Source organism: Pangasianodon hypophthalmus, chromosome 12 (assembly GCF_027358585.1).
Source record: "Pangasianodon hypophthalmus isolate fPanHyp1 chromosome 12, fPanHyp1.pri, whole genome shotgun sequence".
Classification (NCBI taxonomy): domain Eukaryota; kingdom Metazoa; phylum Chordata; class Actinopteri; order Siluriformes; family Pangasiidae; genus Pangasianodon; species Pangasianodon hypophthalmus.
Genome location: NC_069721.1, coordinates 25001625 through 25026014, shown reverse-complemented (window position 1 = coordinate 25026014; position 24390 = coordinate 25001625). Strand labels below are relative to the sequence as shown.

General features: G+C 38.5%; 1 protein-coding gene across 3 annotated transcripts; it reads right to left on the bottom strand.

Annotated features, from left to right (window-relative positions):
• Positions 1 to 5855: 5855 nt before the first annotated feature.
• LOC113527669 (carbohydrate sulfotransferase 3) lies at positions 5856 to 24390 on the bottom strand. 3 transcript variants are annotated; one of them, XM_053238406.1, is made up of 4 exons: positions 24049 to 24390; positions 19112 to 19238; positions 13238 to 13399; positions 5856 to 10768 (listed from the first exon to the last, which is right to left on the bottom strand). In XM_053238406.1, exons 3-4 carry the CDS (start codon positions 13315 to 13317, stop codon positions 9553 to 9555), a joined length of 1296 nt encoding a protein of 431 aa, XP_053094381.1. In that variant the 5' UTR covers positions 13318 to 13399; positions 19112 to 19238; positions 24049 to 24390; the 3' UTR covers positions 5856 to 9552. The 3 variants fall into 3 exon arrangements, with proteins under 3 accessions (XP_053094381.1, XP_026771493.3, XP_053094382.1); XM_026915692.3 differs by lacking the exon at positions 19112 to 19238 and having other exon boundaries at positions 24049 to 24389; XM_053238407.1 differs by lacking the exons at positions 19112 to 19238; positions 24049 to 24390 and adding an exon at positions 13894 to 14342.

Here is a 24390-nt window from a genome sequence, read left to right as displayed (position 1 = left end):
ACGATGGACTCTTGGAACAAGTGGAACATCGTCTGTCTGGCACCTCTGTCCCTAGAAGACGTCGAAGATGTCTACATATTTGGATTTTTGATAGCAGGTGTCCTGATGATTGGCCTGGGGATGTTCCTGATCTATCGACAAATTGGAAAGCAGGCAGCCAATAAAGAATCCCCCAAGCTGTCAGCTGTCATCTCACACCATTGTGGAGCCGTTGCTGACCAGGTGAGGGCATTACATCAGAAGGTGACACGGATTGAGGAACTGTACCATCTACAATCCGTGGACATCCCCCGACGCTTGGATACCATCACGAATATGTTTTCGGAACTGTGTAAATCCAACGCGACCCAGTCCGCAATCATGGTCACGCGCCAGGAGGAGATGACTAGGGGTCTCACGGCCCTGCAAGGGGACATAAAGTTGGGGGCCACGCAGAACCAGGTGCCCGACTAAATTGTACGATCTCCTGAGTTCTTAGATTTGCTTGATTATATTTGTGCATTTTCCTCCCCGGCTAATTTTTCTTTCTCCCAGAGGACCTTCATCGCAGAATATGCTTTGTTTTGACTCTGATCTGCACCGGACACTCCAAAGATACACAGCTGTGATAACAACAGCTCCCGAAAGCACACCATATCAAATTCAGCTAGTACACACTGTTTTCGTAAATACTCTGCCCTTGTCAAGGACTGCCTCAGTGTCACATTTTCTTCTTTTTTCTAATCTCTTGCCCCCCCCCACCCTCCCGTACTGTAACCAACAAAAAAGACCCCTCACGTAACTGCTCCATTGTATGATGTCGTATGTGTTTGTGACTTTGTTTATTGCTTTGACTGTTCTGTTAATGTTCTTCTATCGCGGATGAGAGAGGACGTTAGCGCCTTGCATGGCTGCTTTAAGGACCTCTTCTCTCCTTATAGGGGGAAGATGTGACCCGTCATTCCATTCATCTCGTTGTAGAAATACAATGACAATAAATGCTATCTATCTATCTATCTATCTATCTATCTAACCAGCACGACTGATACTATCCGTGACGTAAGTAGACGCTGATTGGCCAAACGCGTACGAAAACGCCCTCACCCGCCATGATTTAAAACGCCGTGTAAACATACTGTAGTGTCGACTTATTTCACAAGTATGGAGAACAGCGATAGATGGACAGACGCTGAAGTGCAACACAGCTCCGATCACAGCGTCCTCCATCCTCCGGTTCTTTACGTTGTTCTTCTTTGTTTCCGTTGTTGAACGCTGCGCACAAATGACGTCGCTGTCGACCGGCTTACGTCACTTCCTAGTGCCCACTGTCGGTGCGAATGCAGCCCTTTAAACGGTGCTGCGAAATAGTTCACGCAAAATCGACCAGTTCTTTAGTTCTGTAAATTTAGCTCTGGAACTAAAGCGGTGCGAAAGGCCCTACTGACTCTTCAGTGCTGACCTGTGAGGGGAAAGTCACAGCAGCATGACATTGTTCATTCATGATTTCATTCAGACATTGAAACGATTATTTTAATATTTAAATTTATTTTAAAAATTTGCTTTGCATTATGTGCCAAAATATTACAAATAAATACATGCATTTATTTTACACAATTTTGCACAAAAACAAACGAGTTTTAACACATGAAAAATGTGATGCTATTTAAGTAATTAAGCTGATGAATCATTCTAAACTGCACTCACAGCTAATATAAAGGAAAGACCAAAGATGTCTATCTTAAAAAATATATTCAAAAAGACAATCAAGTCTGTATCGTTTTATCAACTCGCTAATTCCAATACAATCTTTCTTTCTTGGAAACTGCGCGGTCTCCGCCTCCCTGCTGCCATCTTGTTACTCCTAACTAGCTCAGGATACCTAGGACCTAGTCTTAACACTTAGGAACCTTTATGAATCACACTTACTCTTAAGTCTAGGAATAAGACTAAAATGACATCATTCTTAGTATTTTGACACACTTAAGTCTAACATTTTACTCTGAGCGGCTTCATACATACAGCCCTGGTTTTAAAATCCGATCCGGAGACTGACGGCGTTTCCGTCCTGGTGTCCTGAAGGCGTTTACTACACGTAATTGCATTTTGTAAATAATGTAGTTAGCAAAAAGGCTGCACTAATGATGTGAGCAGAGGCGGTGGAAATAGTACTTTTACTCTGTTACACTTACTTACCTTTTTTTAAAAAATATTTTATTATTGTAAGAATAATTCTAGCTTGTCCAGTGTGCACTTTTTACTCCTTGTATGTGTGTTTATACGTAGATACGACTTAAAATGCTCTCAGAAATTCTAGAAGGTTAACTTATATAAGCTATCTGGATGTGCAAAGGAAATTTTTCTTCCTAAATATGACGTGTCCAAGTAAAAACAGCATAGTGTTGGGTGGATGTGACTGACTTATGGAAAGTGGGGATTCCAAAACAAATATGGAGTCCGAGATAGACGCTAGCCTGCAGTTAATCATGAAAACTGCTCACCTCTTGTAACACCACCGGCAGGAACATAGCGGGAAAAAAATCGCCTCGTTTTAGTAGAAGATTACAGACAAAGTGATATTTCTGACTAAAAACAACAAATATGGTGGGTGCGTCTTTGGTTATATTCATCAGAACTGTGACTAGCTTATGAAAAGTATCAGGTTAGCTTATATTAGCTAGCTGTTTAGCTAGCTTTTAATCTTCATAATCTTCACTGCCAATGTTTTTCTCAGAAAACCTGTCAAATTAAGTTATGTCAAACCTGCTTCTTATTATGTCTTACTTAAAGCCCTCTTGGAAATCCTGTCATGTCCGGTTATATTAGCTATCACTGGCATCGGCAGTGAAGATTATTTATGATCTTGACTGCAATCCTGTCAGGTTAGAGTATATTAGCCAGTTGGATAACATTAGCAGTGATATTCAGTACTCTGCAAAAGTCTTAGGCACATGTAAAGAAATGCTGTAGAGCAAAGACGCCTTCAAAAATAATGAAATTAAATGTTTCTACATTTAAAAACTCCTATAAAGAGCAGTAAACAGTAATAAATGAAACAAAGTCAATATTTAATGTGACGATCCTTCACTTTAAATAAAATAAAGCAGTATCTGAGGTGCAGTGTGTGCAGTTTTATAAGGAAATGAGCTGGAAGTGTTACTGAGCATCTTGCAGAAGCAGCCACAGTTCTTCTGGAGACTTTGACTGTCGACTCGCTTCTTATTTCTGCAGCGAAACCCAGCAGCCTTCATTATGTTTTTATCTGAAAAGTGTCTCTTATGGAATCTGCTGCTTTCTTTACTGACATACAAACATTTTTCTGTAACATTTCATTTTGTGCTGAAAAACTAATGTTTGGAATCTAAAATGTTTTTGTACTGAATCAATAATGTAGAAGTCAGAAAATAAACATCTATAACAAAGTTTGTACTAAAAACAAATAGGGTGCCAAGACTTTTGCACAGTACTGTAGGTGTTTATAAATGCGAACATAAATATTTCATAATCTTCAGTGCTAATGTGTTTCCTCAAAAATCCTGTCAGGAACTCATGTTAGCTAGCTGGCTAGGGTTAGCAGAGAAGATTATGAGCATTTTATATCCAATGTAGGCAGCATATTTAGCTTTTGTGTTCAAATTTTTGTTTAAATATTCCTGCATGAGACTGTGAGACCAATCCTCTGTCTAAGAAGCCACAAAACTTTTCCAAAACACGAAAAGTCATTATGAATGTTCTGGGATGGCGACGGTGCCAATTTGGGGTTTCCTCTGATTCTTAATCTGGATCTTAATTATCAGTTCCAACCAAAATGCAGGAAACTCCCTGATTCACTCTTTCACGTGAAGCTGATCCGTTTCCTCGCTTCACTTCTGTAGCATCTGATCAACACCTGTTAAAATCCACTTTATTTCAATCCACTTTATGACCTGACACAGGCTCGTTGAACCTCGAGTGTTTAAAAAAGACGTTATGATGAACGGTGCTAAGAATGAAAGCGAGTGTGTGGCTGCTTTGTGGTCTATCTGTGTAGCATTTACAGCTTCCTGTCCCACGTGTTACTAAAATAATGTTGCTACAGGATACGAGTTATAAAAAACGATGAGAAAAGGGGAAGTAAATACAGACTGGATTACAGAGAAGCCTTCATTATTGCAAAGACGCTAATAAACCGCTTTAGTCATTAAGCTAAAGACTTGGAATAGCATCAAGCCCCAAACTGGCAGGCGGTTCGTTCCGTCCTGGTTTAAATTGCCGTGGAGACATTAGAGACAGACGTATAAAACTGTCTCGTGTTTCGTAACTAATTAAGGAAGAGTAAATTAGTCACGATCATGCCGTGCACATTTTATTACACGCTGTAATCTACAGTTTAGCCTTTAATTTACTCAATCTGAGCAATAGTGCAAGGTGAGCGTGACCAGTGAGCGCGTCTTGGACGGAGACAGGTGGGCGAGTCTTGGACGGAGACAGGTGCGCATGTCTTGGACTGAGACAGGTGGGTGAGTCTTGGACGGAGACAGGTGTGCATGTCTTGGACGGAGACAGGTGTGCATGTCTTGGACTGAGACAGGTGGGTGTGTTTTAGACTGAGACAGGTGGGCGTGTCTTGGACTGAGACAGGTGGGTGTGTCTTGGATGGAGACAAGTGGATGTGTCTTGGACAGAGACAGGTGGGCGTGTCTTGGACTGAGACAGGTGGGTGTGTTTTAGACTGAGACAGGTGGGCGTGTCTTGGACTGAGACAGGTGGGTGTGTTTTAGACTGAGACAGGTGGGAATGCCTTGGACAGAGACAGGTGGGCGTGTCTTGGACGGAGACAGGTGGGTGTGTCTTGGATGGAGACAGGTGGATGTGTCTTGGACTGAGACAGGTGGGCGTGTCTTGGATAGCGAAAGGTGGGCGTGTCTTGGACTGCGACAAGTGGGCGTGTACAGGTGGGCGAGTTTTGGACAGAGACAGGTGGATGTGTCTTGGACGGAGACAGGCGAATGCGTCTTGGACAGAGACAGGTGAGCGTGTCTAGGACAGAGACAGGTGGATGTGTCTTGGACGGAGACAGGTGAATGCGTCTTGGACAGAGACAGGTGGGCGTGTCTTGGACTGAGACAGGTGGGTGTGTTTTAGACTGAGACAGGTGGGCGTGTCTTGGACTGAGACAGGTGGGTGTGTTTTAGACTGAGACAGGTGGGAATGCCTTGGACAGAGACAGGTGGGCGTGTCTTGGACGGAGACAGGTGGGTGTGTCTTGGACAGAGAGCAGTTTTTTTTAATTCTCCTTTAAAGTTAGCCTATGCTAGTCAGCAGTGGAGGTTATGACGTTTTCTGTATATGACAGAAAAATTCTCTCAGAAATCCTGTCAAGTTAGCTAATGCTAGCTAGCTGACTAGCACTAGCAGTAAAGATTATGAACATTTATATCTATATTAGCTAGCTGACTTGCATTATCAGTAAAAAAAAATGTAAAAATTTATAAATATTACAGGAAACCCTCTCAAAACTCCAGTTAATTTAGACAGTGTTAGCCAACTAGCTAGCATTAGCAGTGACAAATCCTCTCAAAAATCATGTCTGGTAAGCTAAGCTAACTGTCAGTCGTTAGTAGTTAAGATTATAAATATTGGAGCTACTCAGATCCTGTCAGATAAGTTTATGTTAGCTAGCTAGCTAATGAAGTTTTAAACAGATATATATATATATATATATATATATATATATATATATATATATATATATATGACAAAATATTCTCAGAAATCTTGCTGAGTTAGCTTATGTTAGCTAGCAGGCTGTCTTTATCAGTAAAGATTATAAAATATTAGCTAGCTACCTAACATTAACATTTAGGTTATGGATATGACATAAACATTTAGCTGCCTAGCATTAAATAATGAACATTTATGAATAACACATTTCCTCTTAATAATTCTGTCAGGTTAGCCATGTTAGCTAGCTGGTTAGCGTTAGCAGTGAACATGAATGAAAAATCCTCTCAGACATCCTGGAGGCTAGCATTGTTAGCCTACTAGCATTAGGAATGACAGTTTTGCACATTTATGGACTTGACAGAAAGAATCCTCTCAGAAATTTTTAGCTAACTCAACATGTCAGCTAGCAGATTAGCATTATCAGTCAAGATTACATCGTTTTAGTTAGCTTGCTAGCATTAGCACTGAAGATTTAAGGTTATGACAGAAAAATCCTCTCAGAAATCTTGTTGAGTTAGCTTATGTTTACATACAGTATACAGCATACAAATTATTCTCAGAAATCATGTTTAGTTAGGTCATGCTAGCTAGCTAGCTATCTTTAGCAGCAAAGATAATGAATAGCAGACCTCTTAATAAACCTGTCAGGTTAGCCATGTTAGCTAGCTGGATAGTGTTAGCAGTGAATATCATAAAAATGAACAAAAATCCTGTCAGGTTAGATTATAGTTAGCTAGCTAGCATTAGCTGTGAAAATTATGAACATATTTGAACATGATTATAAAATCCTCTCAGAAAGTACTTCAGGGTAGCCATGTTAGCCTCCAGGCTAGTGTTAGCATTGAATAAGTGGAATATCTTTTCAGAAATACTGTCATTCTACCTTAGGTTTGTCAGCTAGCTAGCATTAGCAATGTGAAAATTATGAACAATATGAATGTGACTAAAAATTCTCCCAAACGTCCTGTCAGATTAGCCATATTAGCTAGGCGGCTACAAGGAGAGAAGAACACAGAAGACAAGATTTTAGTGTTTTGCTTTATTTATTTTCCAAAATGTAAACATAAATAAATCCCAACAACAATTTATGAAACAAAAAGACACAAATTTGATGCAAGACATTTTTTGTAGCAAACAATCTGTAAAATAGCATGTTTTTATTAAATAAAACCATCATGGCTGTGCTCCAATACTGTTTTTACCACATCATCGTTGGCTTTGATCATGGCTAGCAACTGAGCTACGTAGCGAACCAGCTAATTAGCATGTTTCAATACTCCAGCTCCTCCATCTCTAAATATGCTAGCTAGCAAGAAACCTAGCTTGCTATTAAACCACATACTTAGCAGCTTAGCTAGTTAATAATCCAGACAGTTATTAAGATGGCTACCTTTTATGCTAGCTAATTACTGAACCAACTAATTAGCATGCTTTGTAAATTTCTATTTGACAGCTGATAGGCAGCCAAAATATATTTATTGTGCTAGCTACATAGTAAGCTAGCTTATTAGCATACCATATACCTAATTCAGCTATTTAGCACATTAATTAGTTATTTTATTTCTCAAACAGCTCTATCTAGACATGAGAGGTGCTGGGCTTTATTGTTTAGTTAGCAAGTTAGCTTGCTAGTAACCCAACCAGATGATTAGCATAATAGCTAGCATACCAGCTACTTAAGAACCTGTAACTACAGTATGCTACCTAACTAGTGAGCGCTGTTTGTTACTCCACTCCTCTATCTGTACTTGACAGCTGTTGGACAGCTAAAAAATGTGCTAGCTAGTTAGCATGCTATCTTGTAATATAATAATAATAATAACACCATAGCTAATACCATAGCTAGTTTGTGAACTAGATGATAACCAAGCAGCTAGCAATTCAGCTATTTAAGAAGATAGAGTTTGCATGCTAATTAGTGAACCTGTTTTATTATTCCAAACTTCTGCTGATGGATAGTAAGAGTATGCTAGTTAGATAGCACATTAGCTTGTTAGCAAACTTTGCTAATTGGTGAACCATAGTAGCCATAATAAACTAATCCATGTTTTATTGATTCATTCTTCTATCTGTAATTGACAGGTTATATTTTGCTAGCTAGTTAACATGCTAGCATGTGAGCAAACCTAGTACCCTAGTTAGTGAACTAGATGTATAGCAATATAGCTGGCAAATCAGACACTTAAAAACTTGTAGCTAGAGTATTGTAGCTAATTAGTGAACAAGCTAATTAGCATGTTTGTTTTTTTTTACTCCAGTTCTTTATCTGTAATTGAAAGCTAAAATTGTGCAAGTTAGTTAGCTCAGTCGCTTGTTAGCACACTTAGTACCCTAGCTAGTTACTTATCCAGATTGTTTTATTGTACTAGATAGTAAGTAAGCTAGCTTGTTTACAGATCGGCTATCTTGTGAAGCAGCTAGTTAGCTGCCATGCCGTTTTTTTTTTTTTTTTTTTTTTTGCTAAACACTCTTTTTTTTGCTGCAAGTGGCCACTGATGTGAATTAGTTCATACACACTTTGGAGTGATAAAGGCGAGTCGACATGGCGCATGTTAAAAACGGAACTGGAGCGCACAGCGGGGTTTGGATGCTAACGTTTTCCCACATTAACATCAATTATAAGAGTGTTGACAGAAGTTGTCTACAGCCAAAACCTCTGGAGACGAATTCACACATTTCTGCAAGCCAGCTGCAGAAGGAATGTCCCTAACACACGTGGTACACACACACACACACACACACACACAAATTACAAATACACTAAATGTGAATTCCCTCCAAAAACACATACTTAGCAAGCCAAAACTGGAGAGAATATAAAAAATAATAATAACAATAATTAACACGGTTACTTTTTTAACAGGCAGCTTCAAGCCTAAAACAAACTTTGACCTAGCATGTACGCAAACAGAGAACATTCAGCTACTTATCCAAAAGTTTTGGAGAAGGTTACAAAAATAACACATTGAGAAAACTAGCTCAGTCGCTAGTAACCCTTTCAGTTAGTCAACAAGATGATTAGCAACATAGCTAGAAAATCAGGTATTTAAGAATCTGTAGCTAGAGTAATTAACTAGCTAATTTGTAAACCTGTTTATTACTCCACTAGTCTATGTGTAATTGACAGCTTTAATTAGCTAACTTATTACCTTAGCTTTTTACTGAGGCAGATAACGTTCCTTAGTGAAACGTTTGTGTTAGCATTCTAACAACTGAAAATGTCCCATTGCGCAACTATCAGCAGGAAATCCAATGGGATTGTGGGTAATATAGGAAACCGGTAACCAAAGTTTAAACCAAGAGCTCAGAATTTCGTTATAAAATGAATATCGGATGCTGTTGAAGTTCACATGCTAATTATAAATATTAAACTATTTACCTTCAAGGAATACGTCCCCCTGGATCCTGGCCATTAGCATTCACACACACAGCAACATCAGCGTTAGAATTTTTGGTCGATTTTTGGTAACAAGTACCGTTTCAACGGAGTTCCAAGTATTACAATAAAGTTTTGTGTCTTAAGTTTCATCTTTGGGATGAAAACAGCAATCGTAACTAAGCGGAAACCCGAACTGGCTGAAAGCAGAAATGATCAATAAAAGAAAAATGATGTCCTCTGCTACATGATATGTTCGGCTTATGGACATAAAAGAGTAAAATGTCGTAGGAACAAGATAATGATTTCTGATCACATTAATTTCTCTACATCCCTCCATGATGTTTGTGATGTTTGTGATACGGTTTGTAGTTTGTACATTTGATCTTTCAGCTCTTGTCCTGGTTTCTTCCTGGAGTCTTCATAATAAATAGAATTTCAAAAAAATCTTTTCTAAAAAAGTCTAAGTTCTGTGTAAAAAAATTGTTCTATGGTCATAAGAAAGTCCTTTCTTCGATCAAACTGATCGATTTGTCAGTCAGCATCTCTTCGCTTTCTGCGAACGTGTACCCGAACAAATTCATGGTGGGACCACAAATTTTCTGAACCATCCGTGCGAGTTTAAACGGCATACTGAACCTCCATTTCTCCATCTGCTGGGATGAGTTTTTCTGGGTGGAGTACACTCCACTGGCCTTATCGGATGCTTGCGTGTTCCTCAAGATCCACTCCTTCACCTGGGCAGTGAACGGGATGCCGGTAAACCGGTACATCTCAGCTGCCTTAAGCATAGGAAACATGGCGATGTCCTCGTAACGCACTAGCATGTATCGTCCACGCAACCACGGGGGCTGTTTGAGACCCACTTCCGCAGACATGCGGATGTTCTCACAGTTCCCTTTGAGCTTCCTCACTTCGTTGTCGTCCTCAGGAATGTCTCCGTCCATGGTCCACCTCTTCCAGTGCTCATATTTGTTCGCAAAGGCAACCATACGAGATGCTAACATGGCTCGAGGATCCCGGACCAGCTGAATAACCTTCAAATCCAGTCGTGGATCTTCTGCTAATGATCGTAGCGTCTCTAGTTGCCGTACTCGTACAGACTTTATGGCATGGTGCTCCTTCTCCAGGCAGGACTGGGATGCTAGCGTGAGGTTTAGTGGACCGCAACGCCGCTTACGGCAATGGTAAGGCTCGTAACCCTTCTTCACAAACGGTGTGCAGACGGGATCGTTGCACAATGACTGGCTGGACTCACGACGAAATAGTCCTGTCGTTATGTGATCCTTTGGGGGTGGCTCGATGAAGCTCTCCAGCAAGGAGAAATCACACAAGAAGAGCTGACGGAGAACGTCACGGTAAGCCTGCGTCAAAACTGTACCATTGGTCCCTCCACCCTCCAGAGTTAGCATGCGCTCCACGTGCCAAAGTGGCTCAAACAGGTAGAACATGTTGGCGCCGTGCTGGTTAAAAAACTCACCCACAAACGAGGAACCTGTACGCGTCGTGGCCAATAGGAGTATGTGTTTCCCGCCTACGCTGGGCTCGGTGATGTTCTCCAGACGCCATTTTTCTTCCAGATAAGATGAGAAGTCGAGCTCAGACAGGACCGGGACACTGGAGGCATTTTGTCGGAGAGACGCCCAAGACGATCCGCTGGTCTGGAGTGGAGTCTGAGATGTCTGCTTCAGAGAGAGCTTGTCCGAGACCCTTACAAGACAAAATCACAAGTCGGTACGTCAGAGACACGATTTTTATCATCACCAACCTCCTACAATTTTTAAAGAGTTCTGTAATATTCTATTTTTGCCAATTACCTCTAAATCTTTGCTTTACAGAAGACCAAACCTTATAACTTCCGGGGCCTCATTTATCAAACGTTAGTAAAGTTGTGCGTGAATATTTTCGTAGGCTACGTATAAAAGTTTCACTTTGTACTCAACATGCGTATGTTGATAAATGTCAACCAGCTGTAAATTACTGTGAATGAGGCTACGTTTACACGACAATGATGTAGTCAAAAACGAAAAAGTTTTTCTCTTGCGTTTTCAAAAAGTTTCACGTATACACGTCAACGTTTTCAAAACGATTCACGTTTACACATATCCGCGATAACGGCCAAAAACGCTGTATTACGTATGCCAGGCCAGTAGTTGGCGCTGTCACCCTGTTAGTTGGTTGTAATATTGGTGAAGTAAATCCACACTTTGCTGAAGAAGCGTTAGCAAACTCTTGAGCAGCAACAACACGACCATGTTCTCCGCCATTGCTTTGTATGTTTAATCGCACTTGCCTTTACAACAGACACGTACTACGCACGTCAACACACCTAACACGTACTACGCACGTCACGTTTTCAAAGATTCCCGTATTGGGTGTTTACATGGAGACGATAACGGCGGCGATTTCAAAAACTTGTACTTTGAAACCCGTTTTCAAAAATATACGTTTTCAGTCCCCAAAACGACGTTGTTGTGTAAACGAACAGGCAAAACGCATAAAAAGTTTCCCGTTTTTGGCTGAAAACGCTGTCGTGTAAACGGCCCCTGAGAGTGTTCACGGCACAGAAGATTTATCCATGGCCAAAAAACTCCACAAAAAAGGCAAAATGAAGGTCTAAACTGTGCAGCATGCACTAAATCTTCCAGTAATGCAGCTCAGCCACTGCAACATGTCAGCTAACACAGACACACACTAACTCTTCCTCTGGTTATAGGGTGCCATTACTTTTGTCCTCATGACATAGCTAGTCTTATTTATCTTTATTTTGGAATCGCTTTTTTTCATGTCATTAATATAAAGCAAATGAGTTTCACCAAATGTTGTGTATTTGAATTAAATAAGTGATATAAATTTGACAATGTAATCTTTATATAAAATCACGTAACTCATCAACATTTATACGACTTAAAGCCGATCAGTCGAGGTTCACATTAGTGAACTTAAATGTAGACAAACTCAGGAGCGAAACGTGGGATACAAATGTTTTTCCGACAAACTGGATTTTCATAAACATCGTATTTACAGTATATCATGGAAACGAATAAATCTGTTTGTATGCACTGTGATAAATGAGGTCCATTCTTGTTAGAATTTGTTAGAAAAAGATCTGTAAAGCTAGGAATGGGAATAGAACTTACAAACCTATAGCTAGATCTCCAGATTAATCACAACCTACTTTATAGGCAACTAAAGAAAAAGTTTAAACTGATGCAACAAGTAGCTTAAAGTAATTTCAACATTACGGTCAGTTGTAAATTAAAGTTGTAAACATAGCCATTATATACAACATCATGTACTTAAAAAATATTCAGCCAGAAAACTTTTTTTTTAATAGTGTTGCAATTTAAATTTATATTCATACTTTCATTATCATTGAGTGTTTCCTGTTGATGTCTGATTGTGATACCGATTTGATGCAGACAATAAAACTTTATGATCTGCAACAGCATTTATAACACTACTAGCAGCTTAAATCTAAATTTTATACAGCACTAGCTTTAAATTAAACGCGCTCTATGTATACTTTATACGGGATTTACATCTTGACATCTTGCTTGCTTGGGACTGTTTTTTTTTTTAATACCACTCACATAGTGGATATTTTTGTTTAAGGACCTGCCTGTGATATTTTCTAACGAATTTAGTTTCCCAAAATATAAACAACTTAGCTAAAAACCTAACTGAAGCTAAAAAAAACTTGACCAGGCACTGACTAAGGATGAAAGAATGAATGTTGGAAATTCATCACACAGCTGCTCATGTTCATGTTCATGTTCATGTTAATGAATTTGGTCTTTCTTTGTTCCATGATCTGCATATCTGACCGCTCGCTCATCTTCAAGTTAATAAAATCCTCCCTTTTTTGTTGAGTCCCGCATAATCCCAGTCCCGATGCCGGCCTCTAGTCTCAACCAGCCGCCCTGGGAACCTTTCTGACAAGCTTTCTAACAACAAAAGAAACCTCCTATTCCTATCTATATTCTTATCTGTTTAGAGCACACGATCTTTTCATTCTGAATAATATATTCATATGACCTCTGACCTCTCCGATCTTCTTAACATGTCCGATCCATACTTTACTCACTAGTATCTACGCATACATACAACTTTTTTTTGTTTAGTACATTTAGATACTTGGAGAAAGCATGCTTTAGGGATTTAGAGATGTTTGCTTACTTGGAGATGATGTTGTTCTCCTTCTCGATGATGATCACAGCCACTATGAAGACCAAGGAGATGGTGTATTTAATCTTCATTATTGTGCGTGATTATGTTCAGCTTGTGAGTTCGACCTCCAGGCTCTGGTCTTCTCAGCTCTCTCACACACACTGCTTAATTCTGAAACACAACACAACACACACACACACGACTTTATTTCAGGATTTCCGTTCAGCTTTCACTCTCTAGGTTAGCACAGAATCGTAATCATGGTGTGTGTGTATGTGGGGTGTGTGTGTGTGTGTGTGTGGAAAAGAGTTGGCTGTGCAGAAACCAAACACGCGTCAACTTGTTAGAGAAGTGAGACAGACACAAGCCACCTGTTCTTCCTCTTGGGATGACAGACAGCTCCTTTCATCCTGCCTACGGACTGGGTGTGGTGTGTGTGTGTGGTGTGTGTTTGTGTGTGTGTGTGTGTGTGTGTGAACTTGCACTAGTGTGATCTTGTCTACAAATTTGGCTCTGCCAGTTTTAATAACGCAGAGTATCTCACACGCACTAACGTCAGAGCTACTGTTATAGAAAATGAATCAACACCTTCTGACCAATCTCTTTATTCGTCATACTGCATTCCTTCGAAACACAGAGAGAAATAAACACATCGTTTCACTCACACAGACAGCTTCAGACTTCACCTTCCACGGATGTTAAACCAAAGCGTTAAACCACAAGGCTTTACACAGGAAGTGATGAGTATAATCCTTAAAATAAATAACACCAACACTTGCCACTGTGTGCACTGAGGATAAACGAGCGCAATAAAATCCTCACACACTGACAACACACCAGCCAGCAAGCAACAACATTATCACACAGCATCGGCTGGGAGGCGTGTCATTTTCATAACGTCTTATCTAAACCAGCCGGCTGTGTCATTTCAGCATTCTTAATCAAATACAACATGGCTGACTCACTCAGATTTATCAACATACACATATTTTAAAAATATTTCATATTAATATAATATCAAAACATGTCGATGTCTTTTCATATGATTATACAAATATATCATTTATTTATGTATGTATGTATGTATGTATGTATGTATTTGTTTGTTTTTTTTTGTTGGAAATATTGCAACAATTTTATAGATATTTTTAATAGATTTACACATATACAATTTTACAATTTTACATAAACTACAATAATAAAATAAAACATTTTAAAAATATTTAATATTAATATAATATCAAAACATGTCGATGTCTTTTCATATGATTATACAAATATATCATTTATTTATTTATGTATATGTATGTATTTATTTATTTGTTTATTATTTGTTTATTATTATTTATTTATTTTTAATAGATTTACACATATACAATTTTACAATTTTACATAAACTACAATAATACAATAAAACATTTTAAAACTAATGAATCGATGTATTATATTTATTACATTCTAACTTTATTTTTAAACACTATACACTGCGTGTTTATTATATATACAATATCTGAACACATTATAATTTGTGCATAATGCATAATTTAATACTTTATTAAGTATTTGTAGGTATTATAAGTATTTAAAAGCTATTTAAATTGACTCATATGAAAATGGTTTATAAATAAACATAAATTCTTTCAATCTGGATAAACATGTGAAATATCCTCTTAACAGTCGGTCTTTAAAAGCTACACGTCTCACCAGAAGGAATCTGTCACGTCAACTTTAACATTTCAAACAAATTAGGAACAACACAGTTTTGTCAAACAGAGTTTAGATGAAGGTCAAAGGTCATGGGTGAGAAGAAGTCCAAATCCCCCAAGAGGGGATTGAGGGGTCATGGACCAGAGCTTCGTGTCTGGTTACAGAGTCGGTATGTGTGGTAATAAACGCTACTCTGGTTACATTAGCTATAGAAAAATCTATTCAATTATCCAGACACTTAGTATTTAGTATTAAGTGAAATAAAAACATCAAAGCACTATTGCGTCAACTACGCCAAAGTGAGATAGTAAAGCAACTAGTTAAATCCAGTAAGAAGTAATGCTAACTACAAAAAAAGAAGGCTAAAGTAAATATTGTTTATAATAGTTTATAATATAATAAAATACTGAATATAATTTAGTATATATATTTATAAAATAGGTATATATTTATTTTATTTTCTTCTTTCTTTCTTTCTTTCTTTTTGAGAGCAATTGTAACATGGCAAAGCAATTTCCCCCTGGGATTAATAAAGTTCTTTGAATCTTGAATCTTGAATATTGTTATTAACATGAACAGGCATGTTAGCTCAGCACAGGGTTCTGCGTAAAGATGTGTTAGTAACTGGAAGGTTGTGAGGTTAAATTCTAAAATGTTAGATCCTAGAGGCACTCAGCAAACATGTGGAAAAGGTTCTCTGGCCTGATGAGACCGAAAATGAAATTTTTGGCCTTGGGACAAAGCACTATATTTGGTGAAAAGCGAAAACACTGAGAACACTATCCCCACTGTGAAGCACGGTGGTGGGAGCATCATGTTGAGTGGATGCTTTTCATCCACTCAAACAGGATTGTCAGGGAAACTGAGTTGTCAGGTTGAGGGTGAGATGGATGGAGACAAATTCAGGACCATGCGAGAAGACATAACACTGGGGGCGGAGCTTAACATTCCAAAAGAACAGTGACGCTAAGCATACAGCAAAAGCTACGCTGGAGTAGATAAAACATATGAAGATGCATTTTAATGTAAGAAATATGCTATATAAAGATAATTATTTAAAAATTTTTTTTTTTAAGTGCTTAGCTACACTGCAGGTTATTATGAAAAAAAAAAACCCACTATGAAAGCTCCTTCAGAGAATCACGATTTTTTAAAAATATATATTTATCTCCATTGCACAATGTGCTATTTACAAAAATATTTGGTGTTCTGTTCCTTAAAAAACACCCGTGTCAGTGCTATGGAAAGGTAATTTAGCTCATTTCTTTGCTGCATTTAGTGAGCGTGTGTGTGTGTGTGTGTGTGTGTGTGTGTGTGTGTGTGTGTGTTTGAGAACTTCATGTGGAAATTTCCGCCGCAGGTTTGTGTACTTTCACACTAAGATGAGAGCGTTACACAGGGAGGCTTTGACTTTTCTTCCTGTCCTGAGAGGAATCGCTGAACAAACATCCAGCACATGCCAAACAGCACCTGTGTCAAACAGGCCGAGTTCCTCTTCCAAGCCTTGTTCCTCAGAGCCAGGAGCAAAAATACACCCTCAACACCTTTTAAGGAAAATTCCATCCGCCTTGAAGTTTTAAAAATCTTATCTGGTGCAGATCTCATAATGCGTTTGAAATGATTTGGGAATGATTTCTGTGGAAAGTGTGGCTCTGAAATCGCCCAAAATTCCTGCTCGTAGGCTTCCAACAGGCTTCCTGCGATTAGAATAAGAGTTCAGCGACATCACTTCCTCAAATTATCATGTGACTTAGGAATTAATATTTCAACATATTCTCTAAAATGTTGAGCAAAATATCCTGTTAAAAAAGCACATTAGCCATTCTCACCATGCTAGCATCATTACCTGAGTAGCCTGAGTAAGGAATAAAACACATGCAGAGACATGCAGATAGAGGAAAATAATCCACAACATGGTGGTGTGATGCAGAGTTACTGTCACCAGTTGATTGTTTTCCTAAAATAGCACATCCTGAAGTGTTTTATTCTTGTCATACCACAGCAGTTACATTTTCTTATTTATTAAAGAACAACACATCATACTTTTTATCCATTTATAGTTACATGTAACAAGTTAGCACATGTTCTCATTTAAGTTATAGCAGCTATAAACAGTCATTCTCTCTCCACCCTCTCTTCTTCTCTCTCTTAAAATTAATAAGACAATAATAACTGCAGCTTGTCATATTACCCAGAAACCGCAAAGTGTAAACTTACCTACGCATATGATGGAGATAAGTACGCAGGAAAAACTGAACTAATACTAATACTAGCATGAAAAGTGCGTACGTTTACATTAACGTTCATTTCAGGTGAATAAAAAATAGACTAGCTAAAGGCTAGCTAACTATTAGATTTCCAACTTATTTTTTTTTAGCTACATTTCAGCTGAATATTCAGTCAATTCAAATTATGTCCGTATTTTGCATGGTGAATAAGACAAGGCTTGCTATCTGACATTACAGGATATTCTATAACTACAGGAAAGTTTTAAAATGTAGGAACCCTTCCTACGAGAGCAGAGTTACTACACTGGATTCAAATTTAAAACCATGTGCTGCTGAAACTCTCGCCCAGTCCACTACAAACCAACCAGACTGTAAGGTCTTAATTATACATACGAACCTCAGGGCCGTTCTTTCCAGCCAAATGTCATTTAAAAATAACTCACATGGGCGTCCCAAACTGGCAAGGCCGTACATATCTTACTTTAGAAGCATGCATTTACCCTAAAACCTCACCATAAACATTGTAAATCAAAATAACACAAACAAAATGTGGTTTGAGAAATTTCCTCTGAGAAATTTAAGTCATTCGCTCCTTTCTCATTCAGTAGCTCAGTGTTTGAATCAGTGAATCTTTCTGTCCTTCACTGAATCAGCGAATCATTCAGTCCTGACTGAGATTCACTCCTCTGTCCATCAGAGAGTCGATTCAGTCAGTGAATCATTCAGTTCACTGTTTGATTCAGCGAATCATTCAGTTCAGTCACTTGTTCATTGGATGAGTGTTTGAATCATTTGGGCATGTTCAAGATTCTCTCCTCTCCCATCCAGTGTGTCAGTGTTTGAATCAGTGAATCATTTCTTGACCGAGATTTGCGAATGATTGCGAATCACTGCGTCAGTGATTGAATCAGCGAATCATTTCAATCTCGAGATTTGCAAATGATTGCGAATCATTCAGACATGGCCAAGATTCACTCCTCTCTCCTTCAGTGAATGAATCAGTGAATCTTTCAGTCAAGAACAAGATTCTCTCCACTCTTTTTCAGTGGGTCAGTGAATGAATCAACGAATCATTTCCATCATGATTGAGATTTGCTCATTTGTCACTCAGCAGGTCAGTGTTTGAATCAGTGAATCATTCAGTCATGACCGAGACAATCTCCTCTCTCCTTCAGTGAATGAATCAGCAAATCTTTTGGTCAACAACAAGAGTGACTCCTCTCTCATTCCGTCGATCAGAATTTGAATCAGTTAATCTTTTAGTCATATCCAAGATTCATTCCTCTGTCTTAAGCAGATTTGTGTTTGAATCAGCGATTCTTTCAATCATAACTGAGATTTACTCCATTCTTCTTCAGCAGCTCATGAATCAGTGAATCTTTTGCTTATAGCAGAGTTTCTGTACTCTCTTGGTAGGGAGTCAGTGTTTAAAATCAGTGAATCATTCAGTCATGACAGAGATTCGCTCTTCTGTGTGTGTGTCGGTGAGTTTAATGAGTGCTTTTTGAGCTCATTTGGTCAGAGCTGTAGTCGTGTGTATCAGGCTTGGTGTAAAAACAATTCCTCTAAACACAAACATACAAGCATATTATAAATTAACACAAATTAGCAATGATTAATAGCTATTTTAAACAGCTCTGCCATAGAGAGCTGTACATGCACTGAATGAATCAGTGAATCATTTAACTGAACAGACTTCAATGACTTGTGACGTAAATGAGTCACACAACTCATAACAGATTCCAAGTTTTTCTAAGGCATCTTACTGGTGGATAAAGCCAACCAGAGAGCCACTGTTGTTCCTTGGACTAGATCCAAAGTGTTTTTGGACAAAGCTTCACACGTGGTTTATACAAACGTGTGATTTATATGGACTCTATTAGAGTTACTGCTAAATAATGATTAACATTGTGTTTTAGCTAGTAAACTAACTAGTTCATTTACTCACTTTTCCTCCAGATGTGGTGTTTTTGTCTCTATATTCCAGCCAAATCTGCCAAAATCATTCTCAGTTTATCTGTGGCTGAGAGTTCCTGTTGTCTGGCCATAATATATTTTTCTCAGACATGACTGTGCTATTTTACAGGAAGAAAAAAGTACAAAGTTGCACAATAGCAATTCAAAACCATGTGTTTTTGTTGCTGTCACACACACACACACACACACACACACACACACAGGAAACCAGCTGCAGCAGTATTATCACAGCAGAGTATAAAGCAGCACAAGTGTATCGATTCTATCACATCCTCCCTTCTTCCTTATCTATTGTCTAAAACTCTGAAAAGTGTGTCTCTGAAGTCTGTGTGTGTGTGTGTGTGTGTGTGTGTGTGTGTGTGTGTGTGGGGTGTTGCTGTGTTTTGCACGTATGTAATATCCTGAAGTTAAAGCACAGGGTTTGTTATGCGTGTGCCGCTCAAAGCTAATCATTTAGCGCTACATCATGCGGCCGCTGAAAATAATTCTGTCGTGCTTTATTCCTTTTATTCCACAGCCATTTAGTAGAAATGAGTTCGTTCCTGTTCTCACTTACGTTACAGCAGCTATAAACAGTCGTTCCCTCACCAGCCTCTCTTTATTCTCTCTCTTGAAGTTAATAAGACAAAAAAAAAGCAGCTTGTCATGTTACAGAGAAACCGCGAAGAAGCGTAAACTCCTCTGGCCTGAAGATGTCGGAAAACTTAAAGTTACAGCTTTACGTCTGACTGTTACAAAGCGCTGACACTGGAGACTCCTTCCATAAATGTTACTTAAACACCTCCTTACAGAAAGCCATCACCATATCCACTATTATATTACACGTTATAAACCCGTTTTTTTATTATTAGTTTAGCATCTGTAGTACAATTTCCTGTGATTGAGCTGTTACTATGGAAACAATAACGTATTAGAACGAGCGCATTAATAATAAATAATCCTGCACTACTGTCGGAGCTGCTGTTATAGAAAATTAATCAACTCTAGTCTGTGTGGTTTATAAGGTTTATAAAGGAAAATGACATGTTTTTTATAATCATACGTAAAGCTTTTCAGATATAAATCCTTCTGAAATGACGCAGATAATGTGAATGTGGTGATGAATAAAAAAAAAGCGTGAAATAAGCATAGATGCAAAAGTTATCCAAAAAAAATCTAAAAAAAAAAGGTGACCAGACGTCTTATTTCTTTCTACAGTAACTCGAATTAAACATATGAAGTCTTTCTGATTCTTGGCTTATTTTATTCCTGCAGCTCTCTTGTGGAAACTCTCACACAGCAGTGTTTATGAGGCTGTAGAGGAGTGTGTCTGAGATGATTACATAGCACGCTAACAGCTCTAACAGGGAATACACAGCCTGTGGGGTGTGTGTGTGTGTGTGTGTCTGTGTGTGTGTGTGTGTGTGTGTGTGTGTGGGGTCTGGAGATAGCGTTCAGGCAGAAAACTGAAATAAAGACCTTTTCTGCCATTCAGTTTAGTATACACTGATCCTGGATTCAGCTTTCACACTGAGTTGGTTTATTATCGTTAGCAGTAATAAAGTAAATGGATTCTCGCTGGGGATTCAGTCTCATCACACAGCGTTTGTTTAAATGGAAGTGCTGTAATGTGGGTCGTTAGACTCGTCCAGACTTAACAACCGACCTGCTCTCCTGTCATTAAACATTATTACCCAAATCCACTCTCTCTTTCCTGTCTTTCCTCCGCTCTCCGTACTCTTCCTTCTTGTGGTCTCTTTAGGAAAAACTCATCTAGGAGACGAAAACACAGTCTGGTGATGTGACTGCTCTCTCTCTCTTTCTCTCTCTCTCACACACACACACACACACACACACACACCTGATTCATTAATTCAGGACCGGGATTACTGTAGATGTGTGTTAGAAGAGAGAAATCATCAATGCAGACTGTTGAAATCCCTAAACAAAACAGATCGTACAGCTTTCAGAGATCTCCCCCAAACCACCTGAACCAGGCGCTATAGTCAAGCCTTATTTGGATGGAATTAATTTTTACGTTATCAGAGTTTCTCTGGTGTTTTAGTCCAAATCTGTCGTGTCAGTAATTTTTTTATGGAAAGATTACGTCTCCATATGTATAGTAAATCCCTTCTGAACGGACCTGTGAGTAAAGATTGCGTTAAATCTTGTGGGAAAAGAGGTTTTGCGCTTTTTCTTCAGTATGAAGACGCTTCAGGAAGCGTTCACTCTTCTCTCTTCTCTCACCAAAGTTTAAAACAGAAAAATAGAGATGATGTTTAAAAGTCAAAGAAGCAACACTTCCAGGGGTTTTAGGGAAGTTATTGAGTTCCTACGTACATGTTAATGTTAACGTCATGTGACCTAATAATGATCAAGCTCAGTGTGTGTGGCCACGCCCCCTCCAACAAGCGCTTATAATAACAAATAAAGACCAAAACAGTCAAATGAGGTGTGTGTACTACACATGCGTACAATTTATAGTGTGAAAAAACTAATTCCATCTGAATAGTACAACAGTCTTTCCTGTACACTTCTCAACAGATTCTCAGTTCCTCTTACAGTTCCTCTAATGTTCTCTCAGGGTTTTCCCTCACCACTCACTTAAAACTTCTGCACTCGGATCCCTATAAAGCTGCTCAGATAAACTTTAGATCATTTCTTCATCAAATCTGTTTTTATTTTCAAGCATGATAGTTATTTAGGTGTGAAATTTCACTATGTTCAGCTGTCGGTTGAAATGTTTGTCATGAAAATATGCAGCTACACATTAAAGAGCGTGTAAAATATATAATATAAAACACACAGTATATACAGAGAATATCGTACAACGGAGTTTTTTAGTTCTGGAGGAGTGTTTTGGAAGCAAGGAACCCTTAAATATCCAATAAACCCTTAAAGAACCCTTGAAGAACCATTTTTTCCCAAGAGTTGTGTATTAATTGTGTTACAATCTCCAAATTATTGCTCATCTTCTTACCTAGAATCAGTCAGGCGTTTAACATTTCGCTAAACCGTCTTGCTAATATAGTTTAATATCTCCTGAAGAGAAATGTTTAAATATTTAGAGGAGCATGGAGGATTTGTTAGAAATGATTTCTATGGAGTGCTGAAAAACAGGAAAGTTACTCAACTGTTTAATATGAATGTAAAGATATTATGGATGCGTTGTGAGCTGCTGATTTCATTAGCACACGCAGTAATGAAATTACGCAGATTTTACGCTGCCGGCTCTTGCGTTTTGAAATTCATGACCCTCATTAGGTTCTCAAAGCCTTCTCTCTCACTTCAGTGGTGAACATCTGCAATGCGAAACGCTCCCCCTGGGGTAGACGACACATATTAACCTTTCCAAAAGGGGGGCAACAATGGAGCCAGTGAGTGTGAGAGGAAATAAAGTGACACCGGGGGGCAGGGAGATGGAGAGAGAGAGAAGAAAGAGAGAGAAAGAGAGAGAGAGATGGGGGTTTAATGGCATTCGTTCCACTGAGACGGATTTTCCTCTGCACTGGAGATAAATGAGCGAGCTGTGAGTGCGTTCTGATGATGATGACGATGATGATGATGATGATCACTTCTCTTACTGCACTGACTCGAGAAACAAACATATAACAAAAGCTATGTGTTATTATAAAGATAAAACAAATATAGCCGAGATCTGAGCAGAAAATCAGCCTGTATTTAAAACTAATCCTCTCTAAATAAAGCTGCACAAACCAGCCAGTCAGATTGCTTTATTTATACAGTAAAAACGCCAAAAACATCTCAGACATTTTATTTATGTCAAGAGATAATGTGTACACAGTGTGTAACAGCCTTCTAAAGACACACTCCTTCCTGATTGGCTGAAAGGTGTGTGTTATTTTATTATATAAGAAACGTCTCGATAAACTTCACGCTTAAAATCTCCTTTAACGGTTCTTCAGTTGTCCATCTAGGGTTCTAAAGCTTTTAGGTATAAATCTACAACAGTGTTCGCTAATCAGTTTTCCAAAGCTAGGAACCCAGTGAAACCTTGAAGAACCCATTCTTTTATCTAATAGTAATTCCTTCTACATGTTGGATAAATTGATTAAAATTCACACAAGTCTTTAACTTGTCTATCATTAATATCACATTCTACATCTGATTCACACTGATATCTACACTCTTTAAAAAAATTTGAACATTGAAGGTTTTTTGTAGGTTGTAGAAGAAGCAGAACCTCTTTTCAGAAGCTAAGACACAATTATTATCCAATGAAGCCTTGAGGAACCTTTGAGGAACCTTTGAGGAATCCTTAAAGAATTTTTGAAGAACCCTTAAAGAACACTTGAGGAACCCTTAAAGAATTTTTGAAGAACCCTTAAAGAACCCTTGAGGAACTCTTTGTTCTAAGACAGTGTTTATTAACTGGTTACGTGTGTGGTACAACCTCCAAAATATTTAACAATATTTTCTTCTTAATACTGAGAACATGTCAGGAATTTAACATTAAGCTTCTTTTAGAGAAATAAAATACACGGTACGGGGAATGTTGGATCACTGAGAGTTTTTAGCGTCCTAAACGGGTTCTACAGGACACGTTCTAAGTACTAAGAATATAGTACACCTCTATTTAGATGGGATTAGTTTAGTTTCACAAAGCCTCGTTATATCCGTTGATTTGTTTATATATATATATTTCACATATCTTGTCGACCGTGTACTGATTTCTTTTGATAAATAAATTAAAAAAACAGGTTTTTAAGTCCAATAATGCAGGATGCAATGTAAAATGAACAGATAGAGAAATGAACAGAGCAGAATTTGGTGTAAAACTCATCAGCAGTGTTAGAGAAGATGTTAGTTTTGCATCTTGTGAGTTTAATCAATAAGCTGCAACTGGAAAGAAGAGTTAAGTGAGTAAATAAATAACAATAAGGGATAAATAACAGATGATTGGTTTACCATGTGTGCTGTGAGGATGATGTCCTGCTCACACTCCAAGCTGTAAAGTGTGTTTATATTCCTAACAGGTTTTCCATCATTCCAGAAATGTGTGATCAGTGTGATCCATCACATGTGTATCAGCTCATCCCTTTATCCAACACAATAAACACACACACACACACACACTCACACTGTCTCTGTGTGTGTGTGTGTTCACATTAAAGCCCACTGGATAATTCCTGCACGCGTTTAAAATCAGATGTGATGTTCCTCCAGGAGAAAGAACAGAAAATCCCAGGCGCGCTCCCGCACACGCTCTTCGCGACTGCGGCTCGGGAATAAACGCGCGCTCCCGCGAAC